Here is a 22,263-nt window from a genome sequence, read left to right on the forward strand (position 1 = left end):
GCTGGTCTCAGACTCAGAGATCTGCCTGCCTCTGCCTCCCAGGTGCTGGAATTAACGGTGTGTGCAACCATCGCCCAGGTTACTTCTGGTTCTTGATCAAGTACATTGCTGTTCAAAATTGGTTTCCACTAGGGAAGGTAAACTCACATGCTCAAAGTGGAGGTTTAGGTATTTTGTGTGTGTAGCAGGAGTTGGTTTGGCTTGTGTTTTATCATGCGTTTGTTTCCCTTCAGTTATACTTCAGCTCTTTTTCTTTGTTGACAAGAAGAGCTTTCTGGGGTTTTGTTTGTTTTAAATGGAATTTTTAAAACATTCTTTAAAGAAATTTTGCATGGCATTTATTTATTGTCTGTGCTGGTTGGAATATGTGTTTAGGCATGTGCAACACAAATGAAGTCAGGAGGACAGCTTTGTAGAGTCTTTTCATTCCTCCCCCTTTGTGGGTGCCAGGGATAGATTTCAGCTTGTCAGGTTTGGCAGCAAGCATCCTTACACCATGACCCAACTCTCCTGTCCAGGATTTTGTTTGTTTAAGGCAGGATCTCATGAAGTCCATGCTGCCCTCACTTAGTGGAAAGAGACTTTGAATTTTTATTCTCCCCTCTTTACTAAACACTGAATTTCATAGATATGTACTGCCACATCCTAAAAGTAAGAGAGTTTTTAATCTCAGTAATACTGATCTTGTGATATAAACTCATTCAATTATTTTACCTTTTTTTCTTTTATTGTATTGAATGTTATATCCTTGCACATGGTAATGATTTGCTAGGAAAGAAACAGGCTGAGGGTCCTCTTCTGCCTCTGTCATAATGGTAGCTGGAGGCTGGAGAACCCAGGGACCCTTGGAGAAGTACTCTGGGACTCCCATAGTGAGCCAGAAGATCTGGACCACTCTTCTGGCAACCTTCTTCCTGGCCTTTCCACCTGCTTGTTGTTTGTTTTTTGCTTGTGTGGACATGAGCCATCAGAAAAGGTGTGAGATGGGAGGAGTTATAGAGGAACTTAACAAAACCGTGGAACAACTTTTAAGTTGGACTAAACTCTATCTGATTCTGGGGTTGAGGCTGGAACCGGGTAGGGTGAAACTGCTCTACATTTAGCTTTATGCTTAGTTTAAGTCTGTCTTGATGTGGCCTACATTTCTTTTGCTTTGGCTAGAAATTTTCATTTGCAGCTTATGGCAATGTTAATTAGCCTTCTGTACCATCCGTCCTTGCCTAACTTTTCCCTTAATGTTCTTACCTCGTTTCATTACCTTTGTTAGCAAATAAAGTAACGGGCACTAGAAATAATCCTTTCCTGTATGTTTTTAAATGACTAAGAAACAGGAGTTTATTTGTAAGGGTATTTTATTTATTAGTATTTCAGTGTCATATTTTATGATTACATGTAATTTTTGGTTTTGCTGAATTTAAGTGTTTTTGTTGTTGAGTTATGGTATCATGTAGTCTAAGCTGACCTCAAACTTTTCATATAGCCAAGAATGGCCTTGAAATTTTAATCTTTCTGCCTCCACTTTGAGTCTCAAAATTATAGGAATTGCCACCATGCCTAAGTTTATGTGGTACTGGGGGTTGAACCCAGTGCTAGGCAGTCGCATTGTCAATTGAGATAAATAAATCTTCAAACCTCAAACTTTTAGAAGATGAAATATGGTAACATATTGGCATAATTCAGCATTAAAAAAACACTAAAGGTTAATATTCCTTCCAGCTGTATCCTTCAACAATCAGTCTGTTTTTCAGACTTGTCTCATGATTTTTGCTGTCATACTAATAATAATAGCCTTGTTCAATTTCACACTATTTTTCTTATAGCTTACTGTAATTTGTTAACTCTGCCCCTTATTAGTGTACAGTTTTTGGCAGTTTAGCTTCCTATGGTTAGTAACCTTAAAATAATTTTTCTTTTTCTTTAGGATTGATAGCATAAATTGTTTATTGCCCTTTTACTGAGTCACCACCTCTCTGACCTAAGTTGTACTTTGTAGTTGTTAGGTCATACACTTCTGTAAGCGATGCAGGAGAGTGAGCTTGCACCCCATCAGCACTCCTCTAAACTCCAACCTAGCCGTTCTTTCCATGGCAAATCTGTTCCCATTGAAATTAGAGTAGACTCATAAAGGAATTCTGTGTACATGCTACAAAATCTCTTAATCTTGAGTAAGACTCTTTTTTACATAGGCTTAATGTTGACCTTGATTCTTGGAATTTACAGTGCATTTTGTCTAGTTTATAAAAGCCTATCAAATTTGTGATAGCAACTGGGTGCAGTAGTTTATGCCTAAATCTCAGCACTTGGGAGGCTAAGGGAGGAGTGCCACAAGTTCAAAGCCAGCCTGTCCTAAAACTGAGTTCCTGTGTCAAAATACAAAAGCAAACAAAACTTATGAAGGTGAGACAGGGAAAGGATAGGGTTGAATAGTTCCCTTTTCCCGAACAAATACCATTATATGTGACAGATATTTTGCTGTTTTAAAAAGATAAATAAGAGCTCAGCGGTGGTGTCGAAACCTTTAATCTCAGCTCTCAGGAGGCAGAAAGAAGCAGGCGAATCTCTGAGTTTGAGGCCAACCTGGTCTACAAAGCGAGTTCCAGGTCTGGCTCCATAGCTACTGAGCGACCCTGTCTCGGAAAAACAAAACAAAACAAGAATCTGTAGCCATAGTAGTAATCAGAACTGCATGATGGGGCCCTATCTCAGCTTGTGCTCCCTACCTTGTGTAAAATAGATGATGAATATTGACTAGAAAACATTTAAAATAATTTAAAAGCTGGACATTGTGTTACATGCTGTAATCGCAAGTACTTGAGATTTGAAGGAAAGATCAGGAGTTGAAGGAAAGATCAGGAGTTCAAACCAGCCTCATCTACATAGGGAGTTTGAGGCTAGCATGAACTACAAGAGATCCATCCATTGTTTTTTGTCTCAAAAACAAACAAAACACCCAAATCTCCTAGCTTTAAATTGACTCCTTGACCCATCTCAGAAGAAAGCCCCTATCGAGGAATTGCTTAGATCAGATTGGCTTTTGAGACTGTCTATGGGCGTTACCATTCCCTGAGAGTGGTCTATGCTGTGGAAGATAGTTTGCTAAAGCCAGGGAGCCAGCGAGCAGTGAACATCGGGTTTTTGTATTGGGTTTTTGCCTTGAGTTCCTACCCTAATTTTGCTCAATAATGAATAACTGGAAACTTTTATTCTTGGCCAGAAATAGAAATGAGAGATAAAATGCCAAATCAACTTGTCAAGTCTTGACTTTAGAGTAAAAGGGGTGGGGGGTAAAGGGGAAAATATTTCTTTAGTAATGGGTAGGGATTTCAAGGGGTTTTTGGCACTACTTTTTTTTTTTAATGGTTTTTCGAGACAGGGTTTTTTTTGTGGCTTTGGAGCCTGTTCTGCAACTAGCTCACAGAGACCCGCCTGCCTCTGCCTCCCGAGTGCTGGGATTAAAGGCGTGCGCCACCACTGCCCGGCCTTGGAATTTTATTTTGAAAAATTAACTTTATTCAGAATAACAATATATACTACGAAATTTTTTATTTGTAATAGTTGAATGATAGGATGTTCAGTAAATTTAGTGAGATGTGCACTCGTTTCCATAAACTCTAGAGTAGTGTTTTGAGCCTGCCTATTATTTTGGTTTTTCAAGACAGACTTTCTCTGTGTAGCCCTGGCTGTCCTGTAACTTGCTCTGTAGACCAGGCTGGCCTCAAAGGCACAGAGATCTGCCTGGCTCTGCCTCCCAAGTGCTGGGATTAAAGGCGTGTGCACCACTGCTCAAAGACTTCTTGCTGACAGAGTGGGTTTAAATAATTAATTAAATCCATTAATTAATATTGAAGTTATTTTCTCTTTTAGCTATTCGGTCAGAGAAGAAACGTCTTAGGAAGCCAAGCAAGTGGCTTCTGGAATATTCAGAAGAATATGATCAGATATTTGCTCCTAAGAAAAAACAAAAGAAGGTACAGGAACAAGTGCATAAGGTATGCAGCAACATTTTAATGGATGGCAGTTTACCTGTAATATCATATTTTATCTTCAGAAGACCTTTACTTCTTTAACTGGGGTCCTGCCTTCTCTGGTGTTTGTTTTGTTTCCTCTCTTGTTTACTATTAGCATCTAGCACAGTGACTGCATACCCTGTGTTATCTAGAAAGCATATGAGTGAATCAACTTAACTTGTTTCTGGATGTTTTACCCTCTGCTTTTGAAGAGTGTTTAAGTACTTAGGAAGATTGTTATGATGAAACATTAACAGCCTGGATAATGTAATGAAAATACATAGTTTTGCCCTAACTTTTTTTTAGTGAACTAAAGTTCTCATAATGCTAGCTAATCTCTTTACTTTTATTTTACACCTTTGTGAGTTAACAGTATGTATGTAATTAGTAGCAAAGGAATGTCCTGTACTTTGTTAGCCATTGCTCTGTGGTTTAAAAAAAGTGAAGACCCTTATCTGTTAATTTTATTAGTGGTTATAAAATAAAAAGACTTAAAGGTTTTCTTTCATCTTTCTCTACATTAAGCTCAGTCTTTTTATTAAACTTTAAAATTCTTTCAAAGTAGAATAATTGTTTCTTTTAATCAAGGAGTTTAGTTTTAATTGGTAATATTAAGAGGAACTTTGATTTTTTTTTCTTCCTCTCTCTTTGGTTTTACATTATAGAGTTTAAATGTTAAACTTTTTTTTAATTATGCTAAAATATTTCACAAAGTCTATTATAGTAGCTATTTTAAGCATACAGTTCTATAAGTTAGAGTAATTGTACTATTATACAGCCATAAGTATCATTCATCTCTTGAAATATTTATTTTCTTAAACTGAAAAGCAATATTTATTAGGCAAATAATTCTTTCTATCATTTCCATTTTATATATATATAATATATATATATTATATATATGAGTTTGATTCTTCAGATTCAACTAGTGGAGTTTTGTACTACTTTGAATAATTTTCCTTAGCATAATGTCCTCAAACTTAATTCATGTCATAGCAAGTATCAGAATCTCTTGTGGGTTTTGTTATGTTTTGTTTGGAGGGGGGGTTGTTTGTTTGGTTTTTGTTTTCCGAGACAGGGTTTCTCTGTGTAGCCTTGGCGGTACTAGAACTGATTTGTAGACTAGACTGGCCTTGAACTCAGACCTGTCTGCTTCTGCCTTGGAGTGCTGAGATTAAGTGTGAGCTACCACCACCGCCAGGTCCTTAATGTTGTGTGTTTTTAAGTGCCCTTTTTTCCCCCTTTTGGTAAATTCTAATAATTTTGGCCTGTGTATTCTATTTGTGCCTACTATGTTTAGGTAAGTTCCCGCTGTGAAGACGAAAGCCTTCTTGCCCGATGTCGCTCTAGTGCTCAAAACAAGCAGGTGGATGAGAATTCTTTGATTTCAACTAAAGAAGAGCCTCCAGTTCTTGAAAGAGAGGCTCCATTTTTGGAAGGGCCCTTGGCTCAGTCAGATCTTGGAGTTGGACATGCTGAGTTGCCACAGCTGACCTTATCTGTTCCTGTGGCTCCAGAAGTCTCTCCGCAGCCTGCCCTTGAGTCTGAGGAATTGCTTGTTAAGACACCAGGTAAGGTGGGGCTGGGGTCTCAGTGTATAAGCAGATGTGATTGGATGCAGCAGGAACTTTCTTCTATAAGTTGTTGTAAAACTAACATCTATTACTGTTTACGATTTTGTTCAAGGAAATTCCTAAAATAGTAGCTAATTTGATATAGCTTCTGACCACAAATGAATCTGTGGAGTACTGTGAAGGAGATGCTTTTAGAAACTATCCTGTTTTATTGTCCTTCATGATTATTGATCAGCTGTAATGTGAACTAGCAAACAAGTAGGAACGCTGCACACAGGTGGCCTAGAGAGATGGCTCAGAAATTAAAGAGCATTGGCTACTCTTCTAGAGGTCCTGAGTTCCGTTCTCAGCAACCACATGTTGGTTCACAACCAATGAAATGTGGTGCCCTCTCTGGCTTGCAGGCATACATGCAGGCAGAATACTATATGCGTTACAAATAAATAAGAATCTTTCAAAAAAAAAAAAAACTTAAACTTTCTGGTGACTGGGTGGCGCTTTCATTTATTTATTTATTTATTTGTTTGTTTGTTTGTTTATTTATTTATTCCTCCCTTCTTCAAATGGGTCATTATATAGCCCTGGCTGTCCTGGAACTCCCTCTGTAGATCAGGCTGACCTTGAACTCAAAAAAATCTCTAAAGTTGTTTCATCATGTATAAACTGGCTATAATCAGAGCTGGAAAAATAGTCAGTTGATGAAATGTTTGCTGCAGTTTAGTCCCCAGTACCCACATTAAAATTCCAGGTGTAGTGGTACATGTTGGAAATGCCAGTCAGAGGCAGCCTGTGAGCCCTTGGCCCCAGTGAAAACAAGGTGGATGGGCCCTGATGAACACCTTGCAAAGTTGAGCTCTGGCCTCTACAGGTATACCCTAACAGCATAAAAGGAATCAGTGTGTAACATTAGAATTCTGAAAACAAATTAAGCATCTAGTAAGTTTTAGTATTCCCTTGAAGTTCATTTCCAACTGGTCCTCGTTTCAATATTTGCTATGTCACCTGGGAAGAATTAAATCTAAAAGTACTGTTTGTATTATCCTGGTTATAGGGTGTTGCTTTAGTTTGTCAAGGGCTCCTACGTGTCCTTCTATTTAGATAATAAGTATCTATACATCCCCAACATTAGTTACTGGTATTTTTTCTTAAAATTCTAGTTATTCTTACTGCAGTAAAACAGAATCTTAAAAGATTTTTGTTTAATTTTATGTTATGTTGTTTTAATTTTTGCCATGCCAGGCATCACTCCTAGGGATTCACACATGTTAAGCAAGTGCCTTAACACTGAACTATATGTCCAACTCCTAAAAGATTTTTAAAATTACATTTATTTGTGTGTGTTTGTATACATGCGCAAGTGTGTGAGCACGTCATCACACATTTGTGGAGTTCAGAGGACAACTTTCAGAGAGACAGTTTTCTTCTATCATGTTTGTTCTGGGATCAAACTTGTCAGGCTTGGCACCAAGTGATTTTACACACTATGCCATCTGGCCTAACTAAAAGGTATGTTTTAAGGAACAGGAAGAAGTACTTACTGTATCACACAAACATACGTGTATGTGCATGTGTGCATGCACATTTATATTGTAGGATTATTTGTTTTACTATTTTCCTCTTTTGAGAGAGAGTGTTTATAGCCCTAGCTGTCCTTGGTACTCACTGTAGAACAGGCTGGTCTTTTCAGTCCGCAGAGAACTGCCCATTTCTGTCTCTGGAATGCTGGGATTGAAGGGGTACACTACCACACCTAGCTTGTTTTACTTTTTTGTTTTGTTTCTTTTGTCTTTTTTGGTAATGTGGGGGCAGGGTTTATTCCCCCCACCCCTCACCCCCACCCCCCAGGATTTCTCTGTATATAGTTCTGGCTGTTTACTCTGTAGTCCAGGCTGGCCTAATAGGGATTCTCCTGCCTCTGCCTTCCAAGTGCTGTGGTTTAAAGTGTGTGCTACCTCTTCCTGGCTTTGTTTTACTTGTTTTGAAGGTCTCGAGCTGTGTAGTTCTGGTCTATTTGTGCCCAGACTCCAGCTCTACTTTATTTATCCTCACCATCAATTGATTGCTATGATTGCACTTTTGCCCTTTTGATTTTCCCTTATTCTATGGTTCACAGATGCACACAGTCATCATGCATTAATGTGTGTCTTCATTATGTAAAATTTAATGTATTTTAGTAAGCACTATTTCAGAATAATACATTCATACTGTTCCCTTTCTTATAATGAAAAAATGTAAACAAGATTGTGACATATTAATACAAGTTTTCATTTTTCAAAATTAGCTTGTGTTGAATTTTCAAAGCATCTAAGGAAAATTATGTGCATTTCAGGAAATTATGAAAGTAAGCGTCAAAGAAAACCAACTAAGAAACTTCTTGAATCCAATGATTTAGACCCTGGATTTATGCCCAAGAAGGGTGATCTTGGCCTTTCTAGAAAGGTATGTTATTTTTGTCAAATGTAAAATAGGCTTAAACCCATGAAAAACATGATTAAAAATTGCATTTTTCAGTATTACTTTTAACATTGATGTGCATAGCCATCCTTCTTTAATTGTGGTTTCACTTTCCACTAGTTCCAATTAACTAATAACTATACCCAATAAACTGTAAGTATTTAATGGCAAATTCAAGAAATACACAATTCATATTTAAAATGCATGTGTGTGACTTATTCCTTGTCCAGGCTGTCTATATCATTGTGTGGGTTACTGGGTTAATTCATGGTATGACACTGTTTGCTTTGAAGTGATGCCTTTGATCTGTTAGGATTCTAAAGTGCAAGTTGGATGCTGGCAGCTTGAATATGCTAAAGAGCCTGATAAGTGCTTTCTTTAAGTGGAAAAGTAAATGTTAATGTCTTAATAAGGAAATAAAACTATGTTGAGCTTGCTGAGAACTCTATTAAGAATGAACCATCGTCCCATTAAATTATAACGACAGAAATTTGAAACTTTTGATATTCTTCAAACTACAGAAATTACAATCAGAAGTGTTTAATAAGTGCCCAGTTAAAATGGAAAGGGCATTGCATTTGTGGGTGGAACACATAAACCAGAAAGTGTGTTTTAATTGGTGGCATAGAGGTGTGTCCGAAGAATTGAGTCGTTGCTGTCCGGTGGTGTCACACACCTTAATCCCAGCACTCTGGGAGGCAGAGGCAGGAGGATCTCTGTGAGTTTGAGGTCATTGTGGTCTACAGAGTGAGTTCCAGGACTGGCCCCATAGCTACTGGGAAACCTTGTCTCGAAAAACCAAATAAGTAAATAAATTAATTTTAAAAAAGAATTGAGTCATTATAAAAACCTCAAAAAAGTAATACAAAACTATGTAAATAAAATTTAGCTACAGAGATACTGGGAATAGAGTTGGACTGCAATATCTAAAAATTACTTAGAGAAGCATTGTCTGCTATTGCAGAAGTGACTGCCACCTTTTTAGCAGAGTTGGAGAAGTTGATTAATGAGAACTACTATGGCAAACAAATTTACATGTGATAAACATGTGCCTTTTTAGAAGAGGATGTCCAGTAAAATATATTCATAAAAGTGCAGAGGAGGGACTGCCTTATGCATAAGATAGATTATGAAGAGGACATGAACTCTGGTATGTAAGCACACATGAGATATTTTAAGGAAGAGAAGAAAGGAAACCACATTCATGTAATTTATTATGATATACTATCGTAGTTTTGTCTTGTGCCTAATTAAAAATTCAAGTTTATTATATGTTATGCTATATATAGGACTATGTGTAGTATGTATATTTTCAAGAATCCAAAGGAAGTTCTTAAGTATTTCCCTTGTGGCAGGGTAGAGGTCGGGACAATGTATGCTAATATGTATAGAAATCACAGAGTTTTAGTATGCGTCCTTGATCTATGTGAGATCTTATTTAAAAACTGTTTTTCAGTACATAGCCTTGACGTGAGCTGACTTCAGGTGTTTTTTTGTCTTCCTTCCTTCCTTCCTTCCTTCCTTCCTTCCTTCCTTCCTTTCTTTCTTTCTTTCTTCTTTCCTTTTGTCAGTATTAGAAATTAAGCCTAGAGCTCACGGATGCTCAGCATGCATTCTGAGATAGATTCCTCCCTTCCCTTCTGAATCATGTTTTTGTTTATTCTTTGAGAATTTCATGCAGTGTATGTTGACTGCATTCATTACCCCTTCCTAATTCCCCTAGCTCTTGCCTTCCTTCCCTCCCCATTCACATTCATGTTTTCTCTCGCTGTCTCCCATGAACAGATAAATAATAATTTCAGAAATAAAGAGCAAAAAATCCTGGAGTCTGGTTTGTGTTGACCAACTATTTCTGTCGGTGTCGTTTTTCCTAGAGTGTGATGACATACCAAGTGTTATGACTTTGCTAAAACTAATTTTCTCTTAGTCAAATGCAATAACTCCTGACTAGTGGTTGGACCTCATGTCCACCTCCTCTCCTCTGTGCTAGGATTTTGTCTGATTTGAATTTGTGCATGCCATCAGGATATGTTTGATTGTCTGGAAACTACTGTTTAATGACTTAACTAGCCTTGGCTTCTTGCTTTTGTTGACAGTGTCAGCTATGGGTTCCATATCATGGATTAGTCCTTAATTTTAAAGGTTGTTGGTTATTCTCATAACATTTGTGCCACTGTTGCACCAGCCCAGCTATTCCTTTAATGAGGGCCTTGGTAAATCACCTTGACTGGCTTCACATTTACTTGGATGATGTGGGATTCCTTTCTGTTTTATTGCCAGTGGTTAATAAAGAAGCTGCTTTGGCCTTTGGCAGGGCAGAATATAGCAAGGTGGGAAATCCATGCAGAGATAGAGGAGGAAAGAAGGTGGAGTCAGGGAGACACAGTTTTTTGTGTGATTATTTGGGTCTGGGTGGCTGGGAAACAGAAGCACATTTACCTCCTGCCTTTATCTCCCCAATAACCTTCATTTTAGACTGTATTACCAGACTGAGATTTTCTTTACAAGTGAAATACATTTTTCTGATAAAGTTGGTGCTAGTTGTTATTTATTTACTTTAAGGCAGACTCTTGCTCAGTTTTAGTCTGTACTGGCACTTACTGTATGTATGGTAGACTGGTCCCATATTTGTGCTCCTTTTTGTCAAACTCTCAACTGTTAGAGTCCCTGGCAACTGTTAGAGTCCCTGGCATGAGAAGCCATGGTCAGATTGCAAAATATTTTTTCCTAAACTAAAAACCTTTTAATCTGATTTGTGTTATTTTGTAGCATGAATTCTAGATGGTCTTAATAATAAAAACCCAGAGTCAGATATAGGGTTTAATGCTGAAGATCAGAGAAGCGGAGAAGCCAGCCACTAGAGAATTCTTTTATCTCTACCAATGCTCAGGCCGAAGATGTGATCCTGTCCTCAGACTGCACTGAGCTTCTGTCTCCTTTTGCATTATATTTCTGTCAGTCTGCCCAGCCATATCACTCCTGTCTCCACTTCTCTTGTGCTGGGATTACCTTTGTGTGAGCTCTGTTTCTCTTTTAGACAGATTCAATCTTGTGTAGCCCAGGGTGGGCTTGAACTAACAGAAATTCCTCTGCCTCTGTCTCTCAGGTCCTGGGATTAAAGTTCAAATATTTGAAATAATTTTGCAGTTACAGATTTGCTTTTCACTAACAGTGAAAAGTTCAGTATTATTAAATGGGACACAGAAGTAGAAAGTTAATTCTATTATCCAAATGGAGTTGGTTCTATAGAAGTCTGGCTGGAGAGGTGACTTGGAGAGTAAAGGACTTACCTCCAAGCTTGATAACCTAAATCTGATTCCCGAGCCACGTGATGGAAGGAAAGAACCAACTCCTCTAAGTTGTCCTCTGACTTCCTCAATACCCAATAGTTATTTGCACAGATTCCTCTCTAGTAACACAAAATAATTGAATGTAAAAAGTATTTTTTGGTGAATCTTGAAAAGGGAAATAAACAATATTATAAAATCATAGTTAATGATTCATAGTCATTGGTGTTGACTCAGCACCTTTAATCCAGCACTTGAGAGGCAGAGGCAGGTGGAGCTCAGTGAGTTCAAGGCCAGCCTGGTCTACAAAGTGAGCTCCAGGACAGCCAGAGTTATTACACGAGAAACCATGTCTCAAAAAAGCCACAAATAAGTAAGTAAGTCATAGTTTTTGGATTTCTGTCCTTGCTTAGCTGGAGCAAGCTTAGGTCTTATAATCTTTCCCCTTCCCTTCCTTCCTTTTTTGAGACAGGGTTTCTCTGTGTAGCCCTGGCCATCCTGAAATTCTTTCTGTAGACCAGGCTGGCCTCAAACTTAATATCTACCTGCCCCTGTCTCCTGAGTGCTGGAATTAAAGGTAAATACTGCCACCACTCAACAAGTATTTATTTTCATATCAATAGAATATCATTTATTTAAGAACTATAGCTATGTATAGTAACCTTTCCTCTTTCTAAACTTTTAGGTTAAGTGTACAAAGTAAAGGATTTAATTGGCATTTTTGTATCTAGATTTCATTGTCCATTGCTTTCCGTCCTTCCCCTCTTCTACTGTGCTTCCAGTACCTCTTATTCCCCAACTGGTCCTTTCTCCTTGCAAATTGAGTTGCCTGCTTCATTTTGGGGGTTTAATAATAACTTTAATCTAAAATGGTAAGCTGTCATGCTGTTCCATGATTTAGAGTTGTTTTACTGTTCAGTGTTCGTTGTTCCTTGAGTCAGTTTTTCAATTCTATTTGGTATAGTATGTATTTAAACAGAATGTGTACTAAAATTGGAACATACAGAGGATTGGGTCTTTGTATAATGATGATATGGATATTGTTCGTGTGTGTGTATGTGTGTGTGTGTGTGTGTATGTATGTTACGTTACATGAAAACACAGAATTGAGACAGGGTCTCATGTAGCCAGGATGGCTTTAAATGACCTATGTAGCTGAGGATGACCTTGAACTCCTGATGCTCCACCACAGCCAGTATGGTCCTTGTTTTTTGCTTTATTTAGTTAGTTTTCTTCTGTTTTAAATCAAGGTCTTATTATCCAGTCCCCAAGTACAAATTGTAGTCCTCCTGCTTTAGCTTCCCAGGTACTTAAATTACTGTATTGATAGTAGAAATTGTCAAAATAACACAGGATTTCTTGCTATGGCTGTAGCACATACAGTGCTAAAGAATGATTTTCTGTACCTGGTAAATCCTATTGCTTTCTGCCTATTTACAGTGCTTTGAAGTGGGTTCTTTGGAGAATGGCATCGTTGACTCACGTGCTACATCTCATTTGAAAGAGTTTCGTAGAGGTAAGTGTTTTTGATGTTGAGAAAATATAAAGCAGACAAATTTTAAGCACTTTTTTGACTAAAAAGTTAATTGCATGTTTAAAATTATGAACCCATACAATTATAGTTTTGAGACTTTCTAGACAGTATGCTTTCTGAAATCCATAGGAATCTGTTAAGTCTTACACTGTTACCAGTTAAAGTTATTTAGTATGAAAATATTTGAACCAATTGTGAAATATAAGTTCCTCCTTAATTTCCTTAAATAGTCTAGCTCTCCAGGTTGTACCATTAATTTCATAGCATTGACCCAGTTTTGATTTCTGTGGTAGAAAATGTCCAGTGCAGTTTGAGAGGAAAATCGTGAATTATCTGAGTTGTCCAACACAAATTGTTTAGCTTGTTTTTTATAACATCTAAATTGACTTTAGTTTCTTTGGGTATAAATGTGACCATTTGTCGGATAGCGTATGCATGAAAAAGAGGATATGTTTGATCCTTTTCCGTTGTAGTTATGTCTTTCATTCTTTTTCTGTTCCCACTGTAATGCTTCTTCCCTATAAACCCCAACTGCATTTATCTTTTTCGTTGTTCGTTTTCCATGACACAATGATTTCAGTTAGCTTCCTGCATGGACATACGTGGGATGTCATTGACTGGAGATGAGAAGTTACTACTAACTATACTCCTAAAGAAAACTACTCTCTCCCTTTTTCCTCAGCTGTAATGTCTTTCACTGGTTCCTTTGGGAAAGGTGGGGTCTTATACGTCCCCTAGTTCATAATGAATTGTTGACAGAATCCATTTGTCTCCTATGCACAGCTACTATGAATTCATGAAGAGAATGGCCGTGCCATCTCTAGGAGACAGTCTAACAGCATTCTTCCTTTCCCTGGCTCTGAAGTCATTCTGTTCTTTATTTCACAGTACTCCCCAATCTTTAATGGGGTTGATGTAGATGTACTGTTTAGGCCTGGATTTTCAATACTTTGACCTGTTATAATTGCCTTTATTAACCACTGCCTACTGCAAGAAAAATCTCTGCTCAAGGCTGAAAGCAGCATTAATCTATAGATATAAACATAGACATTTAGAAAGTAGCTTGGCAACATGTCATGCAGCAATAAACCAGGTGTTCCCCTCCTCCATCCAATGGAGCAGGCCTCAGATCCATTCAGAAAGTGACTGTTGCTCCATTAGACTAGTAATGCCGCTATTGCATTGGTGGATATATCTTGTTTGTCAGGTTTATAGCTTCCCTAGCACTATAATGGGACCTTTTAGCATGATGAAAGCTGGCTAACGTGGAGGAAGCTTACCACTCAGTTCCAGTTTGAATCCTCAATTTCCTGACCCCTTAGTTGAATTGTCTGTAGCCCTCACTGACCTTGAACTCATTTTGTAGACCAGTCTGTCCTGTGTTTGTTTGCTTGTTCCCCCATTCCTTCCTTCCTCTTTTTAGATACAGCTGACAGTGTCTCTTTATATTGCCCTGGCTGTACTGAAACTGGATGTAGACTAGCTGACATCACAGAGATCTACCTGCCTCTGCCTCCCAAATACGGGAATTGAAGGGGTGTATCACCAGGCCTGTTCCCTGTAGTGACTTTTAAGGGCTTGATTTTCTTTTATTTGAAATTCCACAAACTATTCTGGTTTTAGAGTCATTATTGAAATATCACTTCAAAATTGAGCACATGGCACTAGATATGCTCTGTTGGTAAAATCTTAGATGTGCATTTCTGATAACATGATCCATGATTGTTAAGTGTATTATCAAACATGTTGGTTGATTTTAGTCATGGACAGTTAGAAACACCTGTCCATCAGTTTGTTTGCTTTAAAAAAAAAAAGGCTTAGAGATAACGTCAACTAGCTCATTGTTTAAGAGCATGCATTGCTCTTCCAGAGGACCTGGGTTCATTCCCAGCACCCATATGGCAGCTCACAGCTGTCTTTAATTGTAATTCCAGGGAACCCTACACCCTCACCCAGACATACATGCAGGCAAAACACCAATGCACACTAAAAAATAAGTAAATAAGTAAACTTATTGCAAATTTCATTTACATGATTGAGCGCATAAGGATTTTATATCTATAGCTGGGCAAAGTTGTGCACACCTGTGATCCCACTACTTGATGAGATGAAACAGAAATTTTTGTGAGTTAAACATCAGCCTGGTTTCTTTAGTGCATTCCAGGCCAGCCATAACTTCATAATAAGACAAATCAAAACAAACAAACAGAAAAAAACCAAATATTTTCTCTTTTCTTGGATACAGTTTCCAGAAACCCTTAACTCATGATAGAGCATTTACCCAGCATGCATGAGACAAGTTCTCTTCTTAGCACCTTCAAGTAAAAAGAACTCTCCTTAAGTTAGCTCTTCTCTTAGTGTTAAATATTACTATCTCCAGTAAAATCTTATCCTCATAAAGCAGTCAGAAACAGTAGCATTGATAATAGTTTCATTGGTTAACTAGCATAAATGTCTTGGAACTTTTTATTTTTTTAAAAGATTCCTCCCACTCCAGTTTTTATTACTTTAAAGTCGATTTTTAAGAGCACATAAAGGTTATACACAAAGGCCTAGTAAGTTCGAGCCCAGCCTGGTCCACAGAGCGAGTTCCAGGAAACTCTGTCTAGAAAAACCAAAAATAAACAAAAACAATATCAAGAATGTTAAACAGAAAAGATAAGATGAGATTTAGGTGTCCGCAATCAGAGTTTTACTGTTTAAACTAATTATTTACAGCTATATTGGAATTCCCTTTTTGCAAAATCAAGAACTGAACAGTATATACAAACTAGACAATGAAATTTCTTTTTTAAAAGGTTTCAGTGTGTAGCCTTGCCTGTAGTGCAACTTAGTTGAAAGACTTCAATGGCCTCAAACCTGACGGAAATCAATCTGTCTCTGCCTCCCAGATGCTGGGATTAAATGCGTGTCCTACCATGCAGGGCTAGTTAAGTGTTCTTTATAGACAGTCTACACCCGTTTGACTTAAACCCATCATATTTTCTACTATGTAATGTGATTTTTTTTTTAAGACAAATCCTACGAGATGGTGATTTTAATACCAAGTGCTTGTTCTTTTGAAGTATAATCTGTTTTTTTAGCTGAATTAAGATTGCAGATCAGGGGTAGGAAAGATATCTTTTTTAGAGGCTAAAGGCACTTTCTGCATGCCTTTATAATCTTAGTTTGGTTGCCAGGACTCTCTATGTTCTCTGTGCTTTAACATGTCCTTGCCTACACATGCACACACACACCATTTCTGACCAGATGATAGAATGTTTTTGAAGATACAGATCACTTTTAAGTACTACATACAACATTGCTATTAAAATTATATGATATCCAAACAAATTTCACTACCAAATCCTAAAATAGACTTCAGTCTAAAATGCTTATTAAATTACCCATAGGTATAAGTACAGGTTAAGATTTTCAAATCTATTTTTTGTCTTACTAAATTAAGAATGCCACAGTATAGACTATATCAGTATACCAGAGAGCTCAATCAATAATCCTAACAACACCCTTGATTCCTGGGATCACTGTCTAGGGATTTCCTTGAGTGGGCAGGCTGATCCTTCTTTAAGGAGAGTCCTATTTTGTGTATGTCCTGATCAGTGTTTAGACACTAGGCTTAGAGACTGCATTTAAAGTGCTTGCCTAATGTTCATGAAGCATCACAAGGCGTGCTGGCACATGCCTATGATCTCAGCTTCTGGAAGATTCAGCAAGGAGTGCCATTAGTCTGATGTCTGCCTGAGCCACAGAGTAAAACCCTGTTCTAGAACATCAGAAAAAAATTCTTCTAATAATGAGAGGATAAACTATGCATCTGCAGCACTAATTTCAGTAGAAAAAAATGAGACAACATAACATGGTTTAAACAGGTACGGCTAAGAAAGGAATGTTGTATAGTACGTGAGTTTAAAACATACTTTGGATAGAAAAAGCTGACCACAATTCCATTTTAAATGTCTATAATAATATACTCATATAGATGAGTTTTAAAGTAAAAAGATGATGGGAATTTTTTTTTTTTTTTGCATTTTATGATTCTGGGCCTGAGCACTTTAAAATTAGGGGAAAGTTATTTAAAATGGTGAAAACAAAGGTTGGAGAAGTAGTAAATTTTATAAGTTAGAGCATTTATCCTTTGTGAGATCCTATACCAACACTTTCACATCCAACTACAAAAGATCAGTACCTCTGTCTGTCTTCAGTGAGTATCTGCACACACAAATACAAAGGATGAGTATGATGGTTCATGTTTCTAAGCATAGCCCTTAAGAGGCAGAGACAGATGAATTTCTGTTAGTTAAAGGCCAGCCTGGTCTACTTATCAAGTTCTAAGCCAACTAAAGACATATGAGACCCTGTCTCAAAAAAATAAATATAAAATAAGAAAATAGTGGATTCATTCGAAATGAAATGGACCAAAAGCTGGGCATGAATCTCTAATGTCTGGAAGCAAGCTACATGCCCTGAGTATCGCTATAGCAGGACTCAAGAGTGCTTTTCAGAATTCTGAATGAACCTTTATAAGCTCTTGGAGCCGAGTATGAGACCAGGGAGATATCTCTGAGAAAGCCTGTAGCAGCCGGGACACTTCTCCCAGTGAAGTAGGCTCCAAGGTTAGAGTGGGAAGTGGAAAGATTTACTTAGTTCTAACACCTACTCCTTAAGACAGCTAGTTACAGGAGAAAATTTTAGTGTTAATATATCACCATTATTAAATATTAAAACACTTAGTATATATCAAACATGGACAAGGTTTTATTTGGCACTGCTAAAAATAACTGAACAAGATACCACTACCTCAAAACGAAGTACAGAAATGGTATAGAAAAAGATGGTAGTAAACTCAGGCAGTAATCCTAGTTTACTTGATCCCCGTAGGCTCTATGTTTTAAGATCCACCAAGTATTTGTTGAATTTATGTTAGAAAAGTGATCTTGAATATTGAAAATTTAGCTTATGTGGTAAATATCATAGAACATCTTTTGAAATGCCTGCCCTTAGACTTTCTATAACAAATGACTTAAATAAGAAACTGGAATTTCCTTGTCTAGTTCTACTGAATGAGATTATATATTCACTGTAATTGTTGAATGTTAAAAGGTATACTACCACTCAGTGATAATCCTAATTTAAGTCACAAAATGTAGGAAGGTCACTTTGTACCTCCATGAGACAAATTTTATCTTACCTATTTCCATCTGATTTTTTTTTTTAACTTATTTTCTGCTTTTTTTATGACAAGGTCTTACACTTAAAGTCTGGGCTTGTCTAAAACTTACTATGTACCTGACTGAGCCTGGTTATAAACACATAAAGAAACTCTTTTTTTTTTTTTAGTCTCCTTGAGTACTTGGTTTACATTTGTAAACCACTATTTCTTTCTCCCACCTTAATTTGCTAGCATTACAAATGCATGCCACCATACCCAGCATCTTTTGCATGGGTTCTGAGGATTGAACTCAAACAAGACAAATATTTTACTGATTGAGCTATTCCCCCAGTCCTCATCTTATTTGTAGTGATATAAATTGTTTTCTCCAATCTAGAACCTAGGGACTATAATTTTTTCCTGCATAGTAAGTGCATTTCCTCTACATCTTGTCATAAAATGCAGTTACTTTCAATGAAAGATTTATTTGTATTTGTATATATGCATGTTTTGCCTGCATCTTTATATGTACATGAAGTCCCTTCCTCCCTCGCTGTTCCCTCTCCTACGTCTGCATCAGCTCTCATCCCATCCTCGTGTGAGTGCGCAGTTTTTGAGACTGGGTTTGTCTGTATAGACCTGGCTGTCCTATTTTTGCTGCCTCTGCCTCCAGAATACTAGGATTAAAGGTGTGCACCATCATGCATGGCACGTGTACACACACACAAACACACTTTTCTCTTAGAGATTGCCTTATGTAACCCAGACTGTAGCTCAGGATGATCTGTGCACTCCTGGTCCTTCTATTTCTCAAGTGATGGAGTTTTATAAATGTGTCAGTATGCCTTGCTTGAGATTGCTTTAATTTTGTAAACACAGACATAACATTTGCTTATTTATATGTGCACCTCAGGGGACAACTCATTAGAGTTGATTATGTCCTTCTACCATATTGATTTAAAGGCTGGTCTTAATCAGTGAGTCCTCTCTCTCTGGCCCTAATTTTGTTTTATGACCTATACCTTTGCTATACATGTCAGGCCATGCTAAGCTCCCCTACTAATTATGTAAAATTAAATGAAATCTATTTTAAATTTATTTACTTTTGTTTTCTTGAGGTCAGGGTTTCTCTGTGTAGCCCTCACTGTCCTGGAACTCACTCTGTAGACCTGGCTGGCCTCAAACTCACAGAGATTTACCTGCTTCTGCCTCCCAAATGCTGGGATCAAAGGTATATTACTACTCCCTGGCAGAAACTTCTTTTTTCACCTTAGAGAAAACCTTTATGTAGGACAGTATATTGACAAACAATTTCAATTGAAGTATTTGTAACATGAAAATTGATTCAAGAGCTGGAGAGATTGCTCAGTTGTTAAGAGCACTGACTGTTCTTCCAGAATAGCATGGTTCAGTTCCCACCGTACACATGGCAGCTTACAGCTGTCTATAAGCTTCAAGAAATGACACCCTCATACAAATATACATGCAGGCAAAATGCTGATGCACATAAAATGAAAATAAATTATTTTTTATAAAAAGAAAATTGATTCAAAATACATCAGCAACATTTTATAGGCTTCAAGAACGTCCTTTTATGCTAAAGAGATGGGTCAGTGGTTAAAGATTTCTTGCTGCTCTTACAAGATGGTCTGAGATAGGTTCCTAGCGCCCATTTAAGACCGTTTACAACTGCATATAATTTTAGCTCCAGGAAAATTCAACATCCTTTTCTGGCCTCCATAGGCACTACATGTACAGATACTCAGGTATACCTAAACACATTTTACATTTTTGAAAGTTACTATGTTTTATTGCTATTTCTTCCTTTCTTGGACTTCTCTGTTATTATTGCAATTAATTTACAATAAAACCATAGCTATAGTTTTTGAAAATAAATGATAGTTTTTAGCTTTTTGTCTTAAGTAATAGCTTTTTAAATAAGATAAAACCTATTACTGCTGGGGGTGATGGTACACATCTTAATCCTAGTAAAGGCAAGTGGATCTCTGAATTCATGACCATTCTGGACCACAGCCAAGAGAGAGTCTGTCTGCCAAAAATAAACGAATAAGTAATTTATTTACATCTGTTTCAGTATCCTAGACACTTCAGTTATAAGTAGATTCTGAGTTAGGTGTTACTTTACCATAGTTTTTAAGGATCCTTAATTTAAGGATAAAAGTTGCTGGACATATATTTGAGTAGCTAGCTACTAGGTAACATTTGTTTTCCTTTTGTAGGCACAACCAGGATATTTGATAAACCAAGGAAGCGAAAACGACAAAGGCATGTTACAGCCAAAGTACACTATAAAAAAGTGAGAAAGGACAGCTCCTCAAAAGAGACTTCACGCTTGGAGGTATCACTCAGTTCCTCACCTTTCCACCTTCCACGGAGAATCACCTTTCACACTAGACGGCCCATCCTCTCCCTTGAAGGTTTAAAGAATCTTGAAGTACTGAGAGCCCAGTTCTAGCAAAGTATAAATTGCAACTGTGGATAATATCCCCTTTGCTTGAGATAGCAGATACATTATATATAAATGTTGCCTTAATAAGTGAAGTTGTTCTAAAACTGGAGAGTACAGTCTAAGTAACCAAATAATATGAATGAACCTAGATAGTGCCCCATAAAAGTTCAGACTGCTGTAGGTAGGGGGAAATTCCATATGCTTATTTATTGACCATCAGTTGCTTAGTTTGGGATGTTTATAAACATCAGCTCTTGAAAAGCATTTAAAACTGTCTTACAGAGCTTTTAAATGCAAGTTAAAAATAGAATTAGATCTAGTTTGTGAGCATCACAGATGCTGCTGCTGAGTGTTTTCTTTCTAATTTGAATAGAATGCCCAAGGGGGCATTACCTAGGAAACACGGATCTGGAGGACAAATAAGTAATCAAATAAACTTAAGAATGTTTTCTCTCCCTTAGTGAAACCTTTAAGTGGAACAGCTCAAAAAGTTCCAGTGGAAAAGCCTCAGAGCAGTTAGTGGCAGGGCATGAGGCGCCCACTACCCGTCCAATCACAGCAGGGTTAGAACTAACATTGCATGCAGTCCGCCCGCGTGATTGGCTGAACATCTGTAAGTGCTTGATGGCTAGACAAATAGCAGCCCAGAGGGAGGAGGGGGCCATATGGAAGAGACATCAATAATACAGATGTGGGGCATTATTTTTTTCTCTGCAAGGGAGAACTGATGATCCACAGGACTGCTGCCAGCCCCAAGGAGATTCTTGAAGATGGTGTAGAACATGATCCTGGGATGTCTGCATCCAAAAAATTGCAGGGTGAACGCGGTGGAGGAGCAGCACTCAAAGAGAATGTTTGTCAGGTAGGGAATGTTTGTCACATTTTTGTTGCGTGTGTACTTTTTGAGAAACCCCCTTTATCTCTTAAAAGACCTTATCTTGGTTAGAGAAAATGGTTATGGATGATTCCTGAGGAGTTTCTTTAAGGCTATAATTCTTCTGTCTCTTTTGTAAAGCAAAGAGAAGGAATTAGTTGAATATTGGTTACAGTCTGTCCTTCTGGCCTGTGAGTGTATACCTCCAAAAGCAGAGAGAGATCTGTTTGACTCAGTGAGATATAATTTTCTTTTCCTCTTCCTGTCATAGTATGAGTTTCCTCCTCCTCTTCTTCCTCTTTTCCTCTTTGGAATTTTGGGGATTATGTTTGTTTGTTTGGTTTCTAGTTTTTGAGAAAGTCTCACATAGTGCAGTCTAGCCGTAAACTCCTGTGTCCTCCTGCCTCCCAAATACTGGAGGTTTAGGTATATATCCCCATACTCAATTGATTTTTTTTCTTTAATTAGAGATGTTTCAACGGTTGTTGTAGGTCTCTCTTTTTTTTTTTAAGTGAATATTTGTACAGTATTCACTATCTGGCTTAATTTATAAACATATTACATCATTCAGTCATCCTAACAATCTTTTAAGGTATTTTTTTTATTATCTCTATTCTGCATATGAGAAACTGAACTACACAGGAGATTAAGTCACTTGCATGTGGTCATGGTGCATCCTGGAATCAGACCTAATTATTTTGAGTCCTAACTGTTGTGCTGATTATTTGTGAGGTGTTTCTGCAGCATTGAGAGTTATCAGTTCCTTGGTTTACCTTTGTAATTCTTAAAATCTGACATGAAAACCTGATGCTTGGTGTGTGTGTGTGTACATGTATGTGTGTGTATGGGTGGATGTGCAGGTGCATATGGGCATAACATATGGATGTCAGAGGACAGCTTTGAGTGGAGATTCT

At 37.5% G+C, this 22,263-nt stretch overlaps 1 protein-coding gene across 13 annotated transcripts in view; it reads left to right on the plus strand.

The window, feature by feature from the left end:
• Nsd1 (nuclear receptor binding SET domain protein 1) overlaps positions 1-22,263 on the plus strand; it is a 110,492-nt gene that overhangs the window by 48,462 nt on the left and 39,767 nt on the right. For all 13 annotated transcript variants that reach the window (XM_048447784.3, XM_048447789.3, XM_048447782.3 and 10 more), the window contains 6 exons: positions 3,865-3,989; positions 5,308-5,578; positions 7,911-8,020; positions 12,763-12,838; positions 20,246-20,364; positions 21,194-21,337. In XM_048447784.3, the coding sequence (XP_048303741.3) occupies positions 3,865-3,989; positions 5,308-5,578; positions 7,911-8,020; positions 12,763-12,838; positions 20,246-20,364; positions 21,194-21,337 (845 nt within the window). The remainder of the gene's footprint in view (positions 1-3,864; positions 3,990-5,307; positions 5,579-7,910; positions 8,021-12,762; positions 12,839-20,245; positions 20,365-21,193; positions 21,338-22,263) is intronic.

Source organism: Myodes glareolus, chromosome 14, assembly GCF_982192425.1.
Source record: "Myodes glareolus chromosome 14, mMyoGla1.1, whole genome shotgun sequence".
Classification (NCBI taxonomy): Eukaryota; Metazoa; Chordata; class Mammalia; order Rodentia; family Cricetidae; genus Myodes; species Myodes glareolus.